The sequence below is a fragment of the Euprymna scolopes genome, chromosome 31 (assembly GCF_053919585.1).
Source record: "Euprymna scolopes isolate OS-2025 chromosome 31, ASM5391958v1, whole genome shotgun sequence".
Classification (NCBI taxonomy): Eukaryota; Metazoa; Mollusca; class Cephalopoda; order Sepiida; family Sepiolidae; genus Euprymna; species Euprymna scolopes.
In genome coordinates this window covers 45,863,431-45,888,837 of record NC_136512.1, presented here as the reverse complement: position 1 = coordinate 45,888,837, position 25,407 = coordinate 45,863,431, and the positions used below count along the sequence as shown (strand labels likewise).

The 25,407-nt window shown below is 33.0% G+C and overlaps 1 protein-coding gene across 2 annotated transcripts in view; it reads right to left on the bottom strand.

Moving 5' to 3' along the window:
- The window catches only part of LOC145255729 (dual E2 ubiquitin-conjugating enzyme/E3 ubiquitin-protein ligase BIRC6-like), a 515,468-nt gene that overhangs the window by 123,113 nt on the left and 366,948 nt on the right, over positions 1 to 25,407 (bottom strand). For both annotated transcript variants that reach the window (XM_080114338.1, XM_080114339.1), the window contains exons 47-49: positions 18,065 to 18,223; positions 10,625 to 10,774; positions 3,692 to 3,939 (exon numbers count right to left, since the gene is read on the bottom strand). In XM_080114338.1, coding sequence (XP_079970464.1) covers positions 3,692 to 3,939; positions 10,625 to 10,774; positions 18,065 to 18,223 — 557 coding nt within the window. The remainder of the gene's footprint in view (positions 1 to 3,691; positions 3,940 to 10,624; positions 10,775 to 18,064; positions 18,224 to 25,407) is intronic.

Sequence of the window (25,407 nt, the reverse complement as noted above, 5' to 3'; positions counted from 1 at the left end):
TGGGTCAGCCATTTCACATTATGGACATTGAAGTCACCGCAAACGTGAATGTAAGCCGAAGGATGAGCAGACAGGATGTGGTCAATTTTCTCAGATATACTCTTAAAGATAGTAACCCCACTGTTGTGGGGGCGATAAAGGGCGAATATAAATGCAGTGGTGTAAGCTAATGCAACCCGGAAGCGCATATAAGGTAAATTAGGGTCTTCTCTGGAGATATCCCTACCACATAGAAAGCCATCTTTAATGTAGTCACACACTCCATGCCCATGGCGATCTTGGGGGTCAGATTTAGATGTTAAGTTAGAGTATCCGTTAATTATGAACTCATCTAGGGAAGTGGTCGGCCATATGCCAGTTTCACTTAGAAAGACTATGTCCGGTTTCGTCTCCTGTAATTGGGTTTCAACCTCTGGAGGGTTGGAACATAGACCCCTGATTTTGGAGAAGGAGACATGGTAGTAGGGGTCTATGTTGGAGGATGGGGTTCTAGGTTTATTCATGTTCTTTTTCTGGAGATTTGTCATGTTGAGGTTTGGGATTTGTGGAACAGGTTGATAGACTTGGTTGGAGCAGGACAGAGAGGGAAAGTAAGAGAGAAAAAGACAGAATTTTTTTTTGTTTTTTTTTGTAGCACATGATAAGATAAAGCTGTAACAATTACCCACTAGTATGGCATCGAGAGGCCCTACCAAAAACTACTGCATTGTCCAGAATTAGTGCTCATCTGAGCTTTAATCTATGGTCCCCCTGGCCTGACTGTCATGAAAGACCCTCATCTACATGAAACCACTATCAATAATCCCCCCCACCCCACTCTTTATCTGTACCTAAATCTAAAAATTTATTCCATGGACAAAACTTTTTTCTTAGAACTGCACGCCTGTGGTACTTTGTCCCATTTTGCTGCTTTCCAACTGAAATATGACCAAATATGGTCATCTTCAAGTCCAACGTGAGCAAGTTCTTGATGAACCACACCCTTAAGTAATCCAATTTATCATTACTAATGATTACTACACTTTCTCATTGACTACTGTACACTCATTAACCCTTATCCTTGAGTGGCCTCCTGGTCTTGATAAGTAGTGACTCTTTTGTAAAAAAGCTTAGACCAAAATTACTACTCTTTATAGAAATAAAATCAGATTTATTGTTTTTTAATACTTCTATTTGTACTTATATTTACTTTTTTTTTGTTATAAATGTTTAAACATTTGTTCCGGTCTTACAAAACCTCCAACCAACTTTTTTTTTCAAATTTTAAAACTAATTCATAATAAATTTTAAAACTAATTCATAATAAAACTGAAGATATCACTTAATCAGTCCAAACACAAACTTATAAAAATATGTTTAAGTCAAAATGGTTTATTCTAAATTTCTCTTTAAAACATAGACGCTATTTGCTACATTAAAATAAGTATGAGACTTATAATAATGCATAACCAACCTAGACTAGAATATTCGTTTTAAACACTAAAACAACACTGATGGTAAACCATGGTCTCCACAAAGCAAGTATGACTGACAAGACCAGAGAAAAATTCAAAAGTTAGCAGACAATTAGAAAAAGAGTGAACGATTCACTCACCAACTTGTGCAATATCCTTTTTTTTTTTTTCAAGTTCTTCACTTTCTGGCTGCTTTTTCTTACGTCACTCTTTTGCAACTCCATTTTTCCATGCTAACGTTTTGTTTTCTTTCTTTCTTCATATTGACCCTTTTTGGTAAAAGGCCTAGTCACAGCATTCAATTCAATATTATGCAACATTGTATCAACAAACAAAATTAAATAAATTCAACTCGGCTTTTCTTTCTTTTTTAATACAGTTTTTATTACTGTTTTTCTTTCTCCCCATCATCAATCTCGCCTAGTGTACACTTTTCTTCTTCAAACTCATGCTGGCATTAGCCAGCCATTTCTCGCCTTCCACTTTAAATGTCCATCTTTTTCAACCGCACTTTTTCTTCCCCCGACCATGTGGCATCCTGTTTTTCCTTTCTCTTGTCGCGCCAGCTCACGCACAGTTTCTAATTTGCATATGTGCATTTTTTTTGTGTTCTGCTGCTAATAGCCTCGCAAGCCAGCTATCTTACAGCTCCTGCTGATATTTTCCCACACACTCATACACACTCTGTTACAGAGATAAACGATGAAAACTATACAAATCAAGCTAACTTACACATGCCAATTGTAGTTTACAAATGTCAATATAAAATAATATACAACTTATACACTTGATTAAATGATTTTGTTAACTCATTTGGAATCTTTTGCGATTTGTCTTATAAAAAAGGAAGATTTATAAATACAATGAATGTTACTAGAGTAAGGAAAACTAAATTTAACAAGAACAGATACATTCATAAATTGTGTCCATTGAATCTATACATTAGGCAATGAAAATGTTATTTCAAACTTAAGCATGACAGACTAACCAAGCCTCTTATTCTTAGACATATCTAAAAATAAAGCCAAACAACAAACTAGTAAACAATAGAAGAGTTATGTAGAATTTCACAATGATTTATAAATGGAATGTTTAGCTTCCCAATTCAGTTACTTGGCCAAATTATTACAGTAACAAATTGAATGCCTTTTAGTAATTGTAGAACACATGTAATTGCTGTATTTGGTTTAGTTTTGATTAAAAAGATGTTTGTGATTGCAGTGTAAAAATTCTTTTTTGTTTAATAATATTAATCCTGTTAAAAATGTTCTTGTTTAAAATCACAAAACAAACTGTTTTTAAGTAATATAATGATATTAAAATTTACAAACAAAAAATTAAGCAAAAAATAAGCAGTACATTGACAAAGTTTGAAACATCCAATCCCACTTTCAATAGAAAAATTAGTAAATGATAAATTGATATCATCTTAATAGTTGATGGGAAAATAGTATTCTTAGTCGATTACTTCTATTGATGATAACATGCCTCAGTAATGCCTCACTGAAAGACACCAATATGGAAACAAATAAATCACTATCTAACAATCTTAACAGATATCACCTGACACCAATTAAACTGAAAATAATTTCACAGTAGAAAATTTAAACAGAAAAAAAGGCCACAAAAGAATTTGGGGAAACTTTTTTCTTGAACAATAATAGAAAGTTTGAGAAATGGTTTAATTACAGATAATCCTAAATACTAAGTATAATGTTGTATCTTTTGTAATTTGTAATGGAAAAAATTGATTAGTTTAAAAAAAGTTTTGCATTGCAAAATCCTTATCAATTTAAGAAAAGATTTTGAATATATGATTTTTTTTTTTTAACCAACATTATTATATTGTTTCTAAGTGTTTTTCTTACTTTGGTTGATGTGATTGTTTATGTATTGACTATTGTAATCTCCAACATTTTTCAAATGTTTTTATTGTAGTTGGTTGGGAGGAATTGTATTATAGTTGGGGAGGAATCAGTTCATAGAAAGTTTCAACTCAATCAAAAAAAAAAAAAAAATGTTTTTCGTTAAACATTGCGTATACAAGTGCAGTGGAATTACAGATAGGTTAAGAGTAGATAAACAACCAAATTAAAAAGAAAAAACATTTGCTCATTGCAGAAAAATTGTAAGAAAAATTTTTTAAAATTTATTTTCAGAACAAAAAAAAAAAAAAATCAAGAAAAAGGAAAATAAGTAGAGAAAGAAAAAACTAAATGTTTATAAAAAAATCTGACCTCATTCAAATCTGAAGAGTCTACAGAGACCCACTGATCCTGTGCAACTTCAGAAACTGCTGTATTATCCATGGTGTCTGGAAGCACAGGTTGACGAGACACTTCAGAATAGAGAACAGGCAAGTGTTCAGCTAGAAGAGCAAGACCACCAACACTGGCGAACACTTGAAGGGCAGATGGGAAACTGTTTGCACTCAGCAGAATCTGATCACAGGTGGCGCTTTCTTCTTGCCAGTCACAGGACTTATCTACAAACAGAAAAGACAGTATTCAATGATTTGATCGCAGTTTTTACTGAAGTTATGCAATTAAAATCAGTGAGTAATATTATTACTTCCATAGTTTAACAAATATACATTCATAAGGCATGAAGAATTAAAAAAGAATAATTAAATATTTGATGTTAATATACTGTGTAGTTTATATCAATTTTCTAAGCATTTAAAAACACAAATATATTTTATTCATTTAACTAGTAAAGATCTTTTTTCTTAGCTTCAGAGTGGGACTTCTCTATATTTAACAAGATTCATAAATAATTAAAAAATTCTAGCAACTTACAATCTTTTCAATATCACATGATTAAATTAACCAATCAATTTTTCTATGGAAATCACTCCATGAAGCCACTTGATGTAAGGAGATAAAAAAAAAAAATACTACTTCAAGGTCAAAAACTTGCCAGAAATAAGTGTTAGGTGGAATAGATTCTGGCCCATAAAACAGCAATTCTTCCCTCTTTGTTAGAAATATCACTCATCGAATGTGAGGACTAAAGGACAAAATAAGAGAAACAAGACTTATGTGACTGCTGAAAGTAAACCCAAGATCCATTTTCTAGTTTCCTTTTTCACTACTTGCGAACTTGGTTGTTCATCAATCATACCATATAATCTACTAACAGGCCGCCCATTGTTGCCCGATCGTAAAATACGCTTAAACATATTTTAATTTATGCAGATTTTCTATTATTATTATTGTAGAGCTAATTCTCTATTGATTATTATATTGTGCTCAATTGTAAAATGCACTTAAATATATTTTTAATTCATGCAGATTTCATATTTATTATTATAGAACCAATGCTGTATTGATTATTATATTGTACCTAATATAAAACAGCGAGTTCAAAAGTTAAAAAAAAAAAAAAAAATATGACTTGGGTGTCATTAGCTAGAATTGAAACCAAAACATTTAGTAGTTAAATAAAAACTTAAAAAAAAAAAAAAAAAAAAAAAAAAAAAAGGAGAGAAAAAGATTGTTTAACCTATAAATATATATTCTTGTATAGGCCAAAAATTTACAGAGGAGTTTAGTAAAGACCGTTCCTCAGACAGAGATCATATAGACTAGCAGGCTGCCCAGCATTACCCGGTTGATAAATATGCATAAATATATTTTAATTAATACAGAAACTGAGATATGTGCATGCGAGTATTATGTTTTTTTTCTAAACCATTCACTTATTGTAAGTAAAAAAAAAAAAGAAAAAGAAAACATACTCGAGCTGACGTTGAAACCAAAACCTAAATACAGTGAGTCAATGGCGTGAAACAGCAAAAAGATAAAAATCCGATGACTCTCACATATCAATTTTTTAATCTTGAACCCTTTGCAGCCCTTTTCCAGATGAAAATGGATTAAAATGTTCACCACATGTCTAAATATCCTATATACCAAATTTCAAGTCTGCAGATCAAAAATTTGTTGACTAATATAGATTGAGAAGTGTCCTTACACATTCTCACTTTTATATATACACTAGCAGTTCAGCCCGGTTTTGCTCGGGCCCTATGTACTGTTCATAACTTTATGTACATATGTATATATTAAAAAGTTTGAATATGTGCCTTTCTATATAATAGGTTTCCTAAACTATCATAGAGAAAAGTTGGTAGAGACCGCAGAGGCCAAATTTAAAAAAACTTTAACCTCCTTAACATTTTGTTTTGGGCTAAAATTGAATTAAAATGTTTGATTCATGTCCAAGTAACTTACATCTAAAGTTTGGTAGAGTCTGCAACGGTCAACTCTTTCAGCCTCGACCTTTTGGCAGCCAAATTTTTGCCCAAAAACTGATTAAAAAGCTTGCTGCATGTCTGAGTACCCTTTATATAAAATTCCAAATGTTTAGACCGAAAATTGGCTTAATAGCTTTTGAACTTTGATCCCTTGGAAGCCAAATTTTCAGCAAAAAAATGATTAAAAAGCTTACCCTATGTCTGAATACATTTTATGTAAAATTTCAAATGTTTAGACCAACAATTGGCTGAGTAATTTGGTACAGACCATAGAGGTCAATTTTTTTTTAAATTTTGACCCAAATTATGACATCTTAACATTTGTTTTGGGCTCAAATCAAATTATGAATTTAGATTCCTGTCCAAGTAACCTATATCTAAAATTTCAAGTGTTTAAGACCTAAAATTGGCGGAGGAGCTTGGTAGAGTTCTCAAAGGTTAAATCGTTGAACTTTGACTGCTTAATAGCCATATTTTTGGCCGAAAGCCAATCAAAAAGATTTTCCCAAATCTCAATACCCTTTACGTCAAATCTCGAGTTTGTAGACCAAAAATTGACAGAGTTATTTGGAAGAGAAATGTACACAAACACACATTTTCACTTTTATAGATATACTAGCATGGGTGCCCGGCATTGCCCGGGTGTTTGGAGGTGTGTGCTGAGCAAATAAAAAAATAAAAAAAGTGATAGTAGGAAGGCAGGCTCGAACCTCTACTGTGAAGGAGGAAAAGAACGGGGGAAAAAAAAGTGATGTTTTTGCTGTTACGACTACCGCCAAACCGGAAGTGACATAGATTTAAATTAAGGCTAGACAATAGAAAAGAGGGGATGACTTTCGAAAATATTGGTGAAAAAGCGACCCCTCCTTGTAGAAAAGTGCCCAGTTGAGAGTGAAGAAATGAACGTTTTTAGCCAATTTTTTGGTATTTGTTGTCTGAAGGGTCGAGCTTCAAAATGATACTGATCTTGTGAAAATCAGTTACCTTTTTTTTTTTTTTTTTTTACATGGGTGTCACCACTAATCAAGGCCCAGAGGCCACTCGAGGATAAGGGTTAATAGGTATACATTAGTCATTGTGATTTTAGCATAGTAAACAGTGGGAATTTTGTAACTTGGATTACTTAGGGGGACGATTCAATTAGAACTTGTTCACATTGAACTTTTTCTCTCTTTTTTTTTTTTCATAGGTATCAACACATTATCAAGGCCAAGGGGCCACTCAAGGATAAGGGTTAAAGAGTGTACAGTAGAAATTGGAAAATATAATAAACATTAGTAATGAAAATTTGTTAAATTTGATAACTTATATGGAACGGCTCATCAAGAACTTATTTACGTTAGACTTGAAGACAACCATATTGTAGTCAGCTGGAAAGCAGGAAAACGGAAGACAATTCCACAGGCGTGCAGTTCTAAGAAAAAAGCTTTGTTCATGGAATCTACGTTTAGGTTTAGGCACAGATAAAGTGTGGGAGGAATTATTGATAGTGTTTACAGCTAGACGAGTGTTTCTTGTGAAAGTTTTGCGAGGGGGGACCATAGATTGAAGCTCAGTCGAACACTTTCCATGAAAATAACGATACATCAGAGACAAACTCGCAACATCTCTTCTATGAGATAGAGGTTGCAAGGAAGAAAAAAGGACATCTCCTACGAGGCTACGAAGTCTATTTTGAACTCTATCAAGGCAGGACAAGTCCTTTCTAGCAGCTCCTGCCCAGATGTGGCAACAGTATTCCATCCTTGGACGTACCTGGCTCTTATATAGATAGAGAATTGCATCAGCAGTGAGATATTTACCGGATCGATAGAAAGATCCCACCATTTTTCCAGCGGCCTTGGCAACAGATTTGATGTACGTGTTCCATTTAAGATCAGGAGTAATGGTCAAGCCCAGAAGCTTGTCAAAACTTGAGGCCTCCTGAAGACGAGCGCCATTCATTTCAATTGATGCCAGATGGGGATCAGAATGTTGATGATGTAAAGAGAGAAGCTTGGTTTTAGATGCATTAAAAGTAACCAGCCACTCCTTTCCCCATTGTACTATATGCTCAAGATCAGAGGAGAGAGAATTGGAGAGAACTTGGTCGTTTACTGTCTTAGATGTGCTACCATAAATGGTAGTGTCGTCAGCATAAATGTCTACAAATGATGTAAGGATGTGATTTGGAAGATCATTAATGTAGATCAGGAAAAGAGTTGGGCCCAGGATGGAGCCCTGAGGGACACCGGCATTAATACTGTGGACTTCTGATTTTTGCCCCTCAACTACTACTCTTATGAACCTATCAGAAAGAAATGATTTAATAATTGAGAAGACATTTCCAGCTATACCATAGCTAGAGATCTTATGAAGTAAACCTTTATGCCATACCCTATCAAAGGCCTTAGATATGTCAAGAGCAATTGCCCTAGAAAGGTGGCCTCCGTCGAGAGATTTGCTAATCCTATGAGATATAACTGTAAGCACATCTGCTGTAGATCTAGCAGAACGGAAACCATATTGAGTGTCACTTAGGTTATTTTTGTTGAGATGGTTGATTACTTCTTTATTTAACACAGATTCTAGCAACTTACTCATGACGCACAGGAGACTTATTGGCCTGTACTGAGAGGGGGATGAGCGATCACCTGAATTCTTAAATACAGGGCATACTGATGAAATTTTCCAGGGAGATGGGAAACTATTCTCCTTAAGACAACGTTTAAATAGTTTTGTAAGTATGGGCGCTAGTTCAGGTTGAAGTTTTTTGAGTACTATAATTGGAATACCGTCCGGGCCAGTTGCTTTACTGGAATCAAGGTTCTTGATTAGCTTGGCAACATCACGTACAGATATACGTATATCACATAGTGTGTTTTCAGATACAGAAGGAAATATTGGGGGTTGGCGGCCTTGATCGCAAAAGGTAGAATTAGCTGCAAAGTTCTTGACAAAGAGTTTGGCTTTGTCTGATGCTGACGAGATTACCTCAGGTCCATTGATGATAGTTGGGATGGAGCACACGCTTCTGTTCAGAATTCTGTTTGCTATTTGCCAAAACTGGTGGGAACCAAGCCGCTGCTCAGCTACTTTGGACTTAACAGATTGAGCATACAACCATCTTGCGCTCTTTATTACTTTCTTACAATGGTTGCTGGCAGTCCTAAAAGCGGCTTTAGTTTCCATACATCTATTACGTTGGAAACAGTGGATAAAGTGATTTCTGTGCGCAATGGCAGCAGCACATTCTGGAGAGAACCATGGCTGGCTGTTAGGTTTTTGCTGGAACTTTTTCGAGGGTATGAAACGGTCAATACCTACAATTAACCATTCCGTCAGGTCTAATACTATAGAGGACACATCCTTTTTAAATATGGAATGCAGAGGTAGATCAGTTATAAATGTACTGAAGCTATCCCAGTCAGCCTTAGTGTATCGATATACTATACGATGGAGAGGTACGTCTGGGGACTTATTACATTTCATTTTTATCTTAATTGATACAACAGAGTGGTCGGAAGATCCAAGAGGCGACAGAACAGAAACTGAACATAGTTCAGGGCAAGTTGTGAGAAAAAGGTCTAGTAGGCTCGCATACTGGCCGTCATTGTCGGGCACACAGGTGGGTTCCTGAACAATCTGAGTGAGGTCATAGGCAATGGAGAAATCATGACAGAACCTCCCCTCATCATCGGTCTTGTTTGAGTGGGTCAACCATTCGACGTTGTGAACATTGAAGTCTCCACATACGTGAATGTTAGCTGAAGGATAAGCAGATAGGACTTGGTCAATTTTCTCAGATATGCTTTTAAAGATAGTAACTCCGCTGTTGTGGGGGCGATAGAGAGTAAATAAAAATGCCGTAGTGTGAGCTAAAGCAACCCGGAAGCACATATAGGGTAAGTTAGGATCTTCCCTGGAGATGTCCCTACCACATGGAAAGCTATCTTTAATATAGGCACATATTCCATGCCCATGGCGATCTTGGGGGTCAGATTTAGAAGTTAAGTTAGAGTATCCTTTAATTGCGAACTCTTCTAGAGAAATAGCCTGTCCAATGCCAGTTTCACTTAAAAATAAAAGGTCTGGTTTAGTCTCCTGTAATTGGGTTTCAACCTCTGGAAGGTTAGAACGTAGACCCCTGATGTTGGAGAAGGAGACATGGTAGTAGGGGTCTACGTTGGAAGTTGGAGAACCGGGTTTAATCGTGTATTTTTTCTTGAAACTTATGATGAAATTTTGAAATTTGTGGACTAGGTCGTCAGATTTACTTAGAGCAGGGCAGAGAAAGTTTTAGGCAGACATGCAAACATACATACATTTATATATTGTACACTCAAATTTTCGACCCAAAACGATTAAAAAGCTTGCCCTATCTCTGAATAGCCTTTATGTAAAATTTTAAATGTTTAGACCAAAAATTGTCTCAGTAATTTGGTAGAGACCCCAGAGGTCAATTTTTTTTTTTTAAAACTTTGACCCTTATTATGCCCCCATAACATTTGTTTTGGGCTCAAATCAAGTTATTGAGTTAGATCCATGTCCAAGGAACCTATATCTAAAATTTTAATTGTTTGGCGGAGGAGTTTGGTAGAGTTCTCAAAGGTCAAATTGTTGAACTTTGACCTCTTAATAGCCAAATTTGTGGCCAAAAACGGATTACAAAGATTTTCCCAAATCTCAATACCCTGTATACCAAATTTCGAATCTGTAGACTGAAAATTGACAGAGTTATTGTGTCCGGAAATGTACACAGACAGATACTCATACACACAGACAGACACTTTCACTTTTATAGATAGATAGATATAGATTATCACATCTATACTTCACTTAGAAAGTACATTATCACTAAAGGCAGACACAACAGCATTATTAGTTTAGTTAGAAGAAAAAAAAAACATGTTTTTTTTTTTTGTTTTTTTACCATGATCCTTGCTGGTCTTTTTGGAGTCCCCAGGTTTGGAAGAATGAAATTTGAGCAGGAATTCCAAAACTGCTTGTCCTTGGAGATATCCTTTGTCTTGCAAGATGACTAATAATTGAGAAAGGGTTAGGTCAGCTGGCAAGGAATGGTCTGAAAAAAGGCAATTAGAACAGGATTAAAGAAAAGAAAAAGCATTATGTTATACACTTATAAAAATAATTAAAAAATGGCAAAACAATTAAAACAATAATTCACATAGAAAACACTTAAATTGCATTACTGTTTCAATATTGTTATTATTGAACACTTGATAATTTGTTATTTATAAAAGTTAATCAGAAAGACCATAGCCTAATGATTATTTAACTTAAATCTGATAATATTTATTACTACTGGGACATTTGTCCTGGCATTACCCAGGAAAGTTACAAAATGCAAGAAACTTTTGTTCTCATCCCTGAAACCCATTTAAATATTCATAAAAAGTTTGTAAATAATTTACAATTTTTTTTTTTTTTTTTATCATAAATTTATAGAAAAGTAAACTAAAAGATCATGTTCAATCTCTGGTCAAGGAATCAGAAAATGATGAAAGAGTTGAATTCAGAAATATATCTGTTGAAGAGTTTTCATTGTTTGTAATAAAAGAGAAGGAAAATATTGTATCTTTATTGTCACACTGAAAAGAGGCCAGTTAAGATCTGGCATCTGGTAAGTTTTTTTTTAATTTGTTTTTACTAATATATATATATATATATATATATATATATATATATATAATTTTTTTACTAATATATATATATAATTATGCAATATAAATAAGTTCTTTTATTTGAATCTTCTCGAAAAAAATATGAATTTTCTTATTCGTCTTATTAAAAATTTAAAACTTTGATGTAAACAAGAGATCGTCTGCCTAAGAAAATGAGCAGAAAGAGAGTGAGAACCTATTGAGAAAAAAAAAAAAAGAACCTATTGAGAGAAAAACAAAAAGAGAACCTATTGAGAGGAAAACAAAAAGAGAACCTATTGAGAGGAAAACAAAAAGAGAACCTATTGAGAGGAAAACAAAAAGAGAATCTATTGAGAGGAAAGAAAAAAGAGAATCTATTGAGAGGAAAACAAAAAGAGAACCTATTGAGAGGAAAGAAAAAAGAACCTATTGAGAGGAAAAAAAAAAGAGAACCTATTGAGAGGAAAAAAAAAAGAGAACCTATTGAGAGGAAAAAAAAAAGAGAACCTATTGAGAGGAAAAAAAAAGAGAACCTATTGAGAGGAAAACAAAAAGAGAACCTATTGAGAGGAAAACAAAAAGAGAACCTATTGAGAGGAAAGAAAAAAGAGAATCTATTGAGAGAAAAAAAAAAGAGAACCTATTGAGAGGAAAACAAAAAGAGAACCTATTGAGAGGAAAGAAAAAAGAGAAACTATTGAGAGAAAAAAAAAAGAGAATCTATTGAGAGGAAAACAAAAAGAGAACCTATTGAGAGGAAAAAAAAAAGAGAACCTATTGAGAGGAAAAAAAAAAGAGAACCTATTGAGAGGAAAAAAAAAAGAGAACCTATTGAGAGGAAAAAAAAAAGAGAACCTATTGAGAGGAAAGAAAAAGGAACCTATTGAGAGGAAAGAAAAAGGAACCTATTGAGAGGAAAGAAAAAGGAACCTATTGAGAGGAAAGAAAAAGGAACCTATTGAGAGGAAAGAAAAAGGAACCTATTGAGAGGAAAGAAAAAGGAACCTATTGAGAGGAAAGAAAAAGGAACCTATTGAGAGGAAAGAAAAAGGAACCTATTGAGAGGAAAGAAAAAGGAACCTATTGAGAGGAAAGAAAAAGGAACCTATTGAGAGGAAAGAAAAAGGAACCTATTGAGAGGAAAGAAAAAGGAACCTATTGAGAGGAAAGAAAAAGGAACCTATTGAGAGGAAAGAAAAAGGAACCTATTGAGAGGAAAGAAAAAGGAACCTATTGAGAGGAAAGAAAAAGGAACCTATTGAGAGGAAAGAAAAAGGAACCTATTGAGAGGAAAGAAAAAGGAACCTATTGAGAGGAAAGAAAAAGGAACCTATTGAGAGGAAAGAAAAAGGAACCTATTGAGAGGAAAGAAAAAGGAACCTATTGAGAGGAAAGAAAAAGGAACCTATTGAGAGGAAAGAAAAAGGAACCTATTGAGAGGAAAGAAAAAGGAACCTATTGAGAGGAAAGAAAAAGGAACCTATTGAGAGGAAAGAAAAAGGAACCTATTGAGAGGAAAGAAAAAGGAACCTATTGAGAGGAAAGAAAAAGGAACCTATTGAGAGGAAAGAAAAAGGAACCTATTGAGAGGAAAGAAAAAGGAACCTATTGAGAGGAAAGAAAAAGGAACCTATTGAGAGGAAAGAAAAAAGAACCTATTGAGAGGAAAGAAAAAAGAGAATCTATTGAGAGGAAAGAAAAAAGAGAATCTATTGAGAGGAAAGAAAAAAAGAGAATCTATTGAGAGGAAAGAAAAAAAGAGAATGTATTGAGAGGAAAGAAAAAAGAACCTATTGAGAGGAAAGAAAAAAGAACCTATTGAGAGGAAAGAAAAAAGAACCTATTGAGAGGAAAGAAAAAAGAGAATCTATTGAGAGGAAAGAAAAAAGAGAATCTATTGAGAGGAAAGAAAAAAGAGAATCTATTGAGAGGAAAGAAAAAAGAGAATCTATTGAGAGGAAAGAAAAAAGAACCTATTGAGAGGAAAGAAAAAAGAACCTATTGAGAGGAAAGAAAAAAGAGAATCTATTGAGAGGAAAGAAAAAAGAGAATCTATTGAGAGGAAAGAAAAAAGAGAATCTATTGAGAGGAAAGAAAAAAGAGAATCTATTGAGAGGAAAGAAAAAAGAGAATCTATTGAGAGAAAAGAAAAAAGAGAACCTATTGAGAGAAAAGAAAAAAGAGAACCTATTGAGAGGAAAGAAAAAAGAGAACCTATTAAGAGGAAAGAAAAAAGAGAACCTATTGAGAGGAAAAAAAAAGAGAATCTATTGAGAGAAAAAAAAAAGAGAATCTATTGAGAGGAAAGAAAAAAGAGAATCTATTGAGAGGAAAGAAAAAAGAGAACCTATTGAGAGGAAAAAAAAAAGAGAATCTATTGAGAGAAAAAAAAAAGAGAATCTATTGAGAGGAAAGAAAAAAAGAGAATCTATTGAGAGGAAAGAAAAAAAGAGAATCTATTGAGAGAAAAAAAAAAGAGAATCTATTGAGAGAAAAAAAAAAGAGAATCTATTGAGAGGAAAGAAAAAAGAGAACCTATTGAGAGGAAAAAAAAAAGAGAATCTATTGAGAGAAAAAAAAAAGAGAATCTATTGAGAGAAAAAAAAAAGAGAATCTATTGAGAGGAAAAAAAAAAGAGAATCTATTGAGAGGAAAAAAAAAAGAGAATCTATTGAGAGGAAAGAAAAAAGAGAAACTATTGAGAGGAAAGAAAAAAGAGAACCTATTGAGAGGAAAGAAAAAAGAGAACCTATTGAGAGGAAAGAAAAAAGAGAACCTATTGAGAGGAAAGAAAAAAGAGAACCTATTGAGAGGAAAGAAAAAAGAGAACCTATTGAGAGGAAAGAAAAAAGAGAATCTATTGAGAGGAAAGAAAAAAAGAGAATCTATTGAGAGGAAAGAAAAAAAAGAGAATCTATTGAGAGGAAAAAAAAAAGAGAACCTATTGAGAGGAAAGAAAAAAAGAGAATCTATTGAGAGGAAAAAAAAAAGAGAACCTATTGAGAGAAAAAAAAAAGAGAACCTATTGAGAGGAAAGAAAAAAGAGAACCTATTGAGAGGAAAGAAAAAAGAGAACCTATTGAGAGGAAAGAAAAAAGAGAACCTATTGAGAGGAAAGAAAAAAAGAGAACCTATTGAGAGGAAAGAAAAAAAGAGAACCTATTGAGAGGAAAGAAAAAAAGAGAATCTATTGAGAGGAAAGAAAAAAAGAGAACCTATTGAGAGGAAAGAAAAAAGAGAACCTATTGAGAGGAAAGAAAAAAGAGAACCTATTGAGAGGAAAGAAAAAAAGAGAATCTATTGAGAGGAAAAAAAAAAGAGAATCTATTGAGAGAAAAAAAAAAGAGAACCTATTGAGAGGAAATAAAAAAGAGAACCTATTGAGAGGAAAGAAAAAAGAGAACCTATTGAGAGGAAAGAAAAAAAGAGAACCTATTGAGAGGAAAGAAAAAAGAGAATCTATTGAGAGGAAAGAAAAAAGAGAATCTATTGAGAGGAAAGAAAAAAAAGAGAATCTATTGAGAGGAAAAAAAAAAGAGAATCTATTGAGAGGAAAAAAAAAAAGAGAATCTATTGAGAGAAAAAAAAGAGAATCTATTGAGAGGAAAAAAAAAAAGAGAATCTATTGAGAGAAAAAAAAGAGAATCTATTGAGAGGAAAAAAAAAAAGAGAATCTATTGAGAGGAAAAAAAAGAGAATCTATTGAGAGGAAAAAAAAAGAGAATCTATTGAGAGAAAAAAAAAAAGAGAATCTATTGAGAGAAAAAAAAGAGAATCTATTGAGAGGAAAAAAAAAAGAGAATCTATTGAGAGAAAAAAAAGAGAATCTATTGAGAGGAAAAAAAAAAAGAGAATCTATTGAGAGGAAAAAAAAGAGAATCTATTGAGAGGAAAAAAAAAAGAGAATCTATTGAGAGAAAAAAAAAAGAGAATCTATTGAGAGAAAAAAAAAAAGAGAATCTATTGAGAGAAAAAAAAGAGAATCTATTGAGAGGAAAAAAAAGAGAATCTATTGAGAGGAAAAAAAAGAGAATCTATTGAGAGAAAAAAAAGAGAATCTATTGAGAGGAAAAAAAAAGAGAATCTATTGAGAGGAAAAAAAAAAGAGAACCTATTGAGAGAAAAAAAAAAAAGAGAATCTATTGAGAGAAAAAAAAAAAGAGAATCTATTGAGAGAAAAAAAAGAGAATCTATTGAGAGGAAAAAAAAGAGAATCTATTGAGAGGAAAAAAAAAAGAGAATCTATTGAGAGGAAAAAAAAGAGAATCTATTGAGAGGAAAAAAAGAGAATCTATTGAGAGAAAAAAAAAAAGAGAATCTATTGAGAGGAAAGAAAAAAAAGAGAATCTATTGAGAGGAAAAAAAAAAGAGAATCTATTGAGAGGAAAAAAAAGAGAATCTATTGAGAGGAAAAAAAAGAGAATCTATTGAGAGGAAAAAAAGAGAATCTATTGAGAGAAAAAAAAAAAGAGAATCTATTGAGAGGAAAAAAAGAGAATCTATTGAGAGGAAAAAAAAAAGAGAACCTATTGAGAGAAAAAAAAGAGAATCTATTGAGAGGAAAAAAAAAGAGAATCTATTGAGAGGAAAAAAAAAGAGAATCTATTGAGAGGAAAAAAAAAAGAGAACCTATTGAGAGAAAAAAAAAAAAGAGAATCTATTGAGAGAAAAAAAAAAGAGAATCTATTGAGAGAAAAAAAAAAGAGAATCTATTGAGAGAAAAAAAAAAGAGAATCTATTGAGAGAAAAAAAAAAAGAGAATCTATTGAGAGGAAAAAAAAGAGAATCTATTGAGAGGAAAAAAAAGAGAATCTATTGAGAGGAAAAAAAAAGAGAACCTATTGAGAGAAAAAAAAAAAAGAGAATCTATTGAGAGGTAAAAAAAAAAGAGAATCCATTGAGAGGAAAAAAAAAGAGAATCTATTGAGAGAAAAAATAAAAAGAGAGAATCTATTGAGAGAAAAAAAAAAAGAGAATCTATTGAGAGAAAAAAAAAAAGAGAATCTATTGAGAGAAAAAAAAAAAGAGAATCTATTGAGAGAGAAAAAAAAAAGAGGACCTATTGAGAGGAAAAAAAAGAGAACTTATTAACGGGAGAAAGGAGAGAGAAAAGAGAGAAAATCTATTAACGGGAGAAAGGGACAAGAGTAAGAGAGAGGAAGAGAGCCTATAAAGAGAGGGGGAGTTGATTAAACCAGCAGGTCAGTAGCAGCTGCAGCGTTGAAATCAACAGTAACAGAATTGACGTAATCGTGGCACCTGGATGAACAAGCATGAGCCTGACAGAGAAGGGTGAAATGCAAGAGATTATGTTATTGAGTTGTTGAAAAAAAAAAATGGCGAAAGAACAAATTTGTTCGTGATGGAAAGAGAAGAAAAGTTAACCAAGTAGAGAAATTGTACAAATGTTTTTCAGCAAAAGATGAGGAAATAAGCTTTAAGAATCGAAGAATTTTATATATGGCTGCTGAAGCAGATAACAATTTAAAATGAATGCACACAATCTTGCATCACAAATCACTGCAAAATACAAGAATGAAATAAATTGTCATCACAAATTATGCATAGTATTGAAGGAAGAATGAACATTAAACAAACAAAAAGAAAGACAAAAAAAAAGTCATAAAAGAAAAGAAATGGGAGTTCCTATCATGTTTTATTTATCTCTCCTGCATCTCTTCCATGTTGGCAGACTATTTTTTTATGAATATTGATTTTGTTGCATGTTGGATATTTTTCACTCGGAAAACATAACTGATATAAGATTGTTTTATTTGCATATATTTTTATTTCTCTCTCTTGTTTTTTTAAACTGAATTGTATTTTTTTATAAATAAAATTTTATTAGTTTTCCACCTGTTTTCGTCTTGTTATTTTTATATGTATTTGACTATCATATATATATATATATATATATATTTTACTGGTGTCCTGAGAATCGGATATCCCCATTTTTCCCTACGTTAGCAATTTGCTACAAACTCGGAGAACATTACTTTTTATATATACATTTTGTTACATCACTGTCTTCCGCCATTCTCAGTGGATTTCAAGGTCGTGACAATATATACAATGTTATGAGCTCAGAAATGTTCATTTTGTCAATATATATATATATATATAAATAAATAAAATAAATTCCTATCCATTCATGTGAAATCACCTTCTTCTTCACCATATTCCCTCTGCTTCACTTTTTGTTATCACGTAAGATCTTTGATTTACTTGCAGTTTCATCAAATACTTTTGTATGCAAAATCCGATCCCGCATTTTGCTAATTCTTACCCTCTGATGAGAAGGAAAGTATTTCTTTGAAACTCCGCGGATTAAGGACTATCCACTTATTAAATATATATATATATTTTTCTCCAAATCAAATATGGCGACATAATACAACTTCTGCATGTGTGCTTTGAATTCAATTACTTTTTTTCAACCATGGCAGCATTTTCAGAAAGAGGGAGATGAAGTAAGGCAAAACAAAATGTGGTAGAAAGAGAAAAAAAAAAATAGAGAAAATAAAAGAGAAAACGAAAATAGCCAAAAAAAATAAGGATAAAAAGTTTATACCGATTTGTACTTTGTAAAAATAAAAAAAAATAAAAGCAGAGATCTTACATCTCAGCTAAAAGTAGATAGTGAACACAAGAGTAAGTAAGTAAGAGTAAGTACCCACCCTTCCCTGAAAAAAAAAAAAATTATTTACCAGGTAGGAGAGAGTGGTACAGGGAGAGTACAGGGAACTGAAGGTTCATAGTAACCATATCAGCACCCTGGTTGCCCCGCACACGAGGGGGCAAACGGGGTGGTCCACCAGTCTTTCCATGATTGGAATTTTTCTCTCTTCGTTCCTTAGCTAGTAATCCTATAAAAAAGTAATATTTTAAGAAACATTGTTAATTTTATTATTTTGCAATAGATAAAAATTGAAACATTAATTCAATAATATTAATAGTAATTAAATTTATATGAGATAAAAAAAAAGTTTGTATTAAGTAAGATGATATATGCTAACTAAAAAAAAACAAAAAAAAACAGGATGTTAAACTTGTGAAAATACAATTGAAGAAAACAGATCATATTTAGACAACTAACTAGACAAATTAGAATCAACTACTTTATTGAATATAAGAATGGGGTGATTTAATTGAAACTTTATAAATAATATGGCAATTTTTTTAAATATTTTTCCTCAATTTGAAAAAAAATATTTTTCCTTAATTTGGAAAATCAAAAATAAATTTCAAAATTTAGATCTATTGTTTTTTGTTTTTATATATATAAAAATGTAACTCTTGGTTCGTTCGCAATTAACAGTCTAAAAAACCACTGGACGGATGGCTTCCACGTTTTGGTATAATATGTTTACTATATCCATGTATGTTTTTATATATTTCTTTTTAATTATAACATTATACTTAATTTTTCTATGATAAATAGGTCATTTTTTTTATTTTGGGACAATTATAAATAGGCCATTTTTTTATTTTGGGACAATTATTTATTACTGCTTCCTGTCACGTGACCAGTGTTTCCAATTTAGCGGTTTTCCTGCTAGATCTGGAGATTTCGTTTGCAATCTAGCGGGGAATTCTAGAAAATCTGGAGATATTTGGCACCCACACACCCGCAATTTTAGATTAAAAAATAAAGAAAAGCGCTTGAAAATACTTTAAAACATAAAATAAACTAAAAAAAAAAAAAAGTAGCATTTATTGCCTTTGGTAACAATTATTTATTGATTATTTGTTTTGTTTTTCACTTTTTTTTTTGGCTAACCATTCTTAAATCTTGCTATAAAATCGATTTTTCCAAGTACATTTTAGGTGGGGAGGGGAGACATTCCAACCTCCGAAGTTTAGTTTAAAATAAGATCTAAGAAACCCTGCTTAATTTAGAAGTATTTAGTCGGAAATTGTAAAAAGCAAGAAACAACAGCAAAAAAAAAAAAAAAAAAAAAAAAAAAAACTTATACCAATACAGTAGAATTTAATTATCTACCAACCTAAATACTTTTAACATGCTAAAACAAAGTTTTTTTGTTGATTGAGATTGTCGGACTGACTTCCTCATCTTGGTTGTTATTGTCACAACGTTTCGGCCGTTTTGCCCTCCAGCCTTCGTCAGATGAACGGTTTGTTAGGAGTCTCGAACCCAACCCTTTATTATTATTACGGGGGTACTGTGTTCGGACTCCAGCTAGGCTCTGGGACATAGTTGCTGATTCTCTGTTTTGAATGTTACTTTTCACTGCCTTCGTTCAGGATTGAACTCAGCACCTTTGGGTAACTGTAAACTTTGATACAACGTCTAGGACCACTCGGCCATATGTCACTAGGATAATTCTTAGTTGATTTTTGTTAATGTTAAACCTATGTTGTCATTCAAGGTTTTCTCTCTCTATCAGAGGTGTCCAAATTGCATTCAGCTCTATGCTTGGTTTGCTCAGTAGGTTGTTATGTCCGAGCATGTGAGCTGTTTCTTTAAGTTTTCTCACTTTCCAGTGGGTCTCTCTGTTTATTATTTTTACTTCATCCCATAGGCGGCGATGGTCCCCCCTCTCCATCCAGACATGGTTGGCTATACCCGATTTTTCCGTCTCCCCTTTAGTTACCACTTTTCGGTGTTCTTCCACCCTTACTTTAAGGGGGTGGCATGTTTCACCTTTGTAAACCTTTCTGCAACTGCATGGGATGGAGTATATGCAGTTTTTGGTCATTTTTTTGCTCGTACCAGGTGCCGTCTGAGTATTGACTCACTTTTGAATACCGTCCTGATGTTGTAGGGGGCACATATTCTCTGAATCTTTTCGGAGATGCCTCGTATGTATGGTAGGCAGACCGTTGGAGGTTTTTGGGTTTCATTCTCCTCTCTTATACTATTAACACGTCTGGTGGATAGTATGCTATCGGGGTAGTTGTTACGACGGAGGGTATTCTTCAACCTGACCATTTCTTGGTGGTATGTAATGGTGTCGCAACTTATTGTCTCTGCTCGATGTTGTAAGCAGCGTGCGATTCCATGTTTGATACTGTATGGGTGATGGGAGTTGAAGTTTAGGTATTGTCCGGTGAAGGTAGGCTTGCGATATACGGATGTCTTAAACCCATGCTCTGTGTGTGATATGAGTATATCAAGGAAGTCCAGTTGGTTATCTTTTTCTTTCTCCATTGTGAACTGTATCGATGGTCTTATTGAGTTCACATGGTCTAGGAGAGCCTGGATGTCTTCCTGATGGGGCCAGAGTATGAAGGTGTCATCAACGTATCTTAGCCACATGGTGGGCTTTAAGGGAGCTGAACCTAAGGCCATGTCTTCGAAGTATTCCATGTATATGTTCGCCATCACTGGTGATAATGGCGAGCCCATAGCTAGTCCCTCCTCTTGTCGATATAGGTCAGTACCCATTCTGAAGTAGGTTGTTTCTATGCAGAATGTCAGCATTTCCATTAAGTTTGGCAATGGTACACATGTGCGCTCTTCTATGGAGAGGTCTGCAGCTAGTTTGTCTTGAATTACTGCTAGTGCCTCACTAGTTGGGACTTTAGCGAACAGGCTAACCACATCTAGGCTTACCATTTGGTTTGTACTGATGGGTGCTCCCTTAATCAGTTCCGTGAAGTGGGCAGAATTCTTTACATGTGTTGCTGACTTGCCTGCTAATGGGTTTATTATATCCACAAGGTACCTGCTCACTGGGTGGCATGCTGAGCCTCGGCAGCTCACTATGGGTCTGAGTGGAATACCGTCTTTGTGTATCTTGGGGAGACCGTACATATGTGGTAGCTTACTGTAATGCTGGACCAGCTGTCTATATCTCATCGGAGCGATGTGTTCCTTGTTTTTCGTAAGGATTTGTAACAGCTTTCTTTCGGTTTTCCAAGTTGGGTCCTTCTTTATTTTACCGTAGCTACCATCTGCGATTAGGCCTGCCATTTTTTCAGAGTACTCCGACATGTCCATCACCACAGTAGCATTGCCTTTGTCTGCTGGTAGAATTATTATACTGCTGTCACTCTGTAGGGTTCTTATAGCCAGCCTATCTTCCCGAGAGATGTTTGATTTAGGAGGCTTGGCTTTCTCGAGTACTTGTCTCACTTTCCATCTTATTTCATCACCTTGGGTTGATGGGATTCTCAAGGCTATATCTTCCATGTGTGTTGTGATATCTAAGAATGGAACGCGTTTGGTTGTTGTTGCGAAGTTGAGACCTCTATTTAGTACTGCTTCCTCTGAGTGACTCAGTTGGCGGCTGCTGAGGTTGATGACCGCTTTCACAGGTGAGCGGTGTTTTGATGTTACATTCCTCTGGTCTTTGAGCTTTGTGAGCTTCTTGATTTGGCGTCCTTTGACCTTCTCATATTCTTGTCTGTACGATTTATCCAGATCTGATTGGATTCTCATCCTGTCTTCTTGGGTCACTTTGACAAGGAACGATGTTAAGGTGTCGGAGATTTCGTTCCTTAGTTTTTGTTTATTCCATGTCTGGGATGAAGTAAAAATAATAAACAGAGAGACCCACTGGAAAGTGAGAAAACTTAAAGAAACAGCTCACATGCTCGGACATAACCTACTTAGCAAACCAAGCATAGAGCTGAATGCAATTTGGACAACTCTGATAGAGAGAGAAAACCTTGAATAACAACATAGGTTTAACATTAACAAAAATCAACTAAGAATTATCCTAGTGACATATGGCCGAGTGGTCCTAGACGTTGTATCAAAGTTTACAGTTACCCAAAAAGTGCTGAGTTCAATCCTGAACGAAGGCAGTGAAAAAGTAACATTAAAAACAGAGAATCAGCAACTATGTCCCAAAGCCTAGCTGGAGTCCGAACACGGTACCCCGTAATAATAATAAAGGGTTGGGTTCGAGACTCCTAACAAACGGTTCCCCAGTTCGATACAAAACACCTGACGAAGGCCGGAGGGCAAAACGGCCGAAACGTTGTGACAACAACAACCAAGATGAGGAAATCAGTTCGACAATCTCAATCAATGAAAACACCTCATCTCAAAAATACAGACAATTACTAAAGATTTTTTGTTTTTTTATTTTTCTAATTTCCAAATATGTTGCACCATTATTGTGATGTTTAATTTAAAGTATATTTCAATTTAACTTTTATTATAAAAAGTTTAAGTTTATGATTTGTTTCCTGCAAAAAATAAAAAAAAAATACCCTCTCTGAAAAAACAGGTAAAACTAGCTGATAAAATATGTAAGCCTTCTGGGGAGTTAACCGCTTCAATATAATTCCAGACACATATAGTGAGAAAACACGGAACATTTTATATATTGAATATACTATATTTATAATTTTTTTATGCTAGGAAGTTAAAATATGGAGTTGGGGTGGGGGGTGGGGGGTGAATTAGCATTTTTTGAAAATTTCAGATGATAAAAGTTAAAAATCTAGCGATTTTCTGGACATTTCTTTCTCCTGATCTCGCGGGTTTTTTTAAAATCTTAGTTGCCAACACTGCATGACTAAAAAAACACTACAGGCTTAATGTAAACAGAATGTGTTTACAATATCAGTAAATTTTGAATGGGTTTAATCACATGATTATTGATAATGTAACCATGTGATTGAAATTTAATTTAAATTAACGACACGTGGTCGCTTTCCTATCAAATATTCATTGAAAAATGGTAGGTACAGACAAAATGAATGCCGACGCTCAAATTTTTACCCCTCCCTTTACTTAAAAATTCACCAAAAATCAGGAAATTAAACCAATTTTAATGAAAATTGCAGTATTGATCAAATAATGATCGCAGAATATAATGAACTAATTATTATTAGAGAAAATGTTTTATTTTGTTTAAACAAAAAATACCTTTACTAAAGTTATGGTTTTCAGTAGTCAATAAAAAATGCAAAAATTTATTTTTGCTTTTTTTATATAAATAAAGCATCGTAAATAATTTTTTACAGTAACATTACGAAAAAAGCCCCTAAAGTCCGTATTAATGAATTCGATATAACTCGAAGAAAAATGAATTCTCGCATACTATTCAGGAAATTAAAGATTCAATTAGATTCCTATTTCAGTCACCTAAATTATTTAGGGTGAAATGAGTTTAGGAATTTATAGCCAAACCTAAATATTTTTTTTTTTTGCTTAAAAAAAAAAAAAAAAAAAAAAATAGCATTAATACAGTAAGTTAGGTAAAATTTGCATAGAATGCTCTGCTTTACGGTTGTTGTAAAAATGGAACGGAAATTTGAATTTCGTTCCCTTTTAAATTCGGTACATTTTTACATTACGTCCAACTCATCGTTCACATTCGACACGTCAACTTTTATAGCTTTTCGGGTATACTGGCAAGGTTAGGGGTGTCTATTCCGAAAGCCGTTCTAACATGGGTAGATTGGTAGGTGTGTCAGAAATTTGGTGAAAAATAGTGAATAATTCCACCCCGTCTTTCCAAGCTTATAACTCCTCGAAAAATGTAACTCAAGCCCTAATTTTTTTTTTCAATTAAAGGAGCAAGGACCAAGGTTTCATTTAAAAAAAAACAAAACAAAAAACAAACATGTTTTTTTTAAAAAAAGGTTTTAAACTTCAGACTTTACAGGTAAATTTCTAAAAAACACTACTTTTGTTTTAAATTTGAATATATTATTTATTGACCTTTTCTCTTCAATTTGTGATATATAAAACTTTGGTGAGTAAATTAATTATTTACTTTTTAATAGACACTTGAAAATGGGAGGGCGTGAATTAAAAAAAAACGTTTGTCTAAAATATTATAATCGGTTTATTGGAAAGATCATAAAATTTCACATTGACCCTGAAAATATCGTAAAAATAGAATCAATAGAAAAATTTTGATAGATTTTTAAAGTTTAAAAATTGAAAAATATTGAGTTTGTAAAATTCATTACTGTTTTTTAAAAAATAAAAAAATATTTCTATTAGTTTTAAAACAACTTTAATAGTTTATTTTGGAAGTATAATCTATAAAGAAAATAAACAACCCACTTTTAAAAGAGAAATTACAAGTTTTTTATATTTTATTCGCAGTTTCATTATAGGTGTGTGAAAAATTCCTACAAAAATTCTGATACATCTACGAGACTGGAGTGTTTATTCCTTGTAAACGTACCCGACAACCTATAAATGTCGACATTTCCAATGTGAATGGTAAGCTGGACTAAAAAATAACAAAAAGATATACCAAACTGACTTTTTCGTTTAAAAATGGAATTATTTCCCTTTCGTTATTAACTTTTTTTTAATAAATATTTTGTGTTTATATACATAAAGTACAATTGTTGAATGTTACTGTTTTGATTATATTCGTTTAGGGGGGCACAATTAAAAAATTGAGAAAGATTAAAACGAAGCGAAATTTAAGTTTCCGTTCCATTTTTACAACAACCGTAAAACAGCGCATACTCAGCAAGTCTTATCATAATTTATAAGCATAATGTTGAAACACTAAATCAACATTTTTATTTTTTTGCATAATTAATGATGGAAGTATTTTTCTGTTTATTTTTTGAACATCTGTTAAAAAAAAATAATTTGTACATTCTCTTGAAAAAAAGAATCAAACTTTTCTCTACTTTCACATAACTATTTACAGTGTTCATGTAAAGCATTCATTTGTTCTTTTCATAATAAAAATTCCGTTTTCAAAGAGAAACGTTTACTGCCAAATTTCTTTAAAAAAAAAAAAAAAAAGTGCAAGTTTTCCTGAAAAAAAACTTTCACCTAACAATTTATAGTAAAAAATTAATCTTTTTTTTGGGGGAAAAAAATAACTTTTATTGATTAAAAAAATTGCAAAAAATAATAAAAGTAAATAAACGAACAAAATGCAATTTTTCTTGAGGAATGTGTTCCATTTTAACAAACTGAGCCACAGCAACGCGTGGCCGGGTACAGCTAGTATGGTAATATATTTTGTGAAAAGTTGCCAAACAGCAATAACAGCAAACATTTTTAGATTAAATTAGATGAATTCAGACATGGTTTTAAAAGGGGGGGGGAACAAATAAAATACTTAAAAGAATGGTCTGTTGAAAAAGGTTT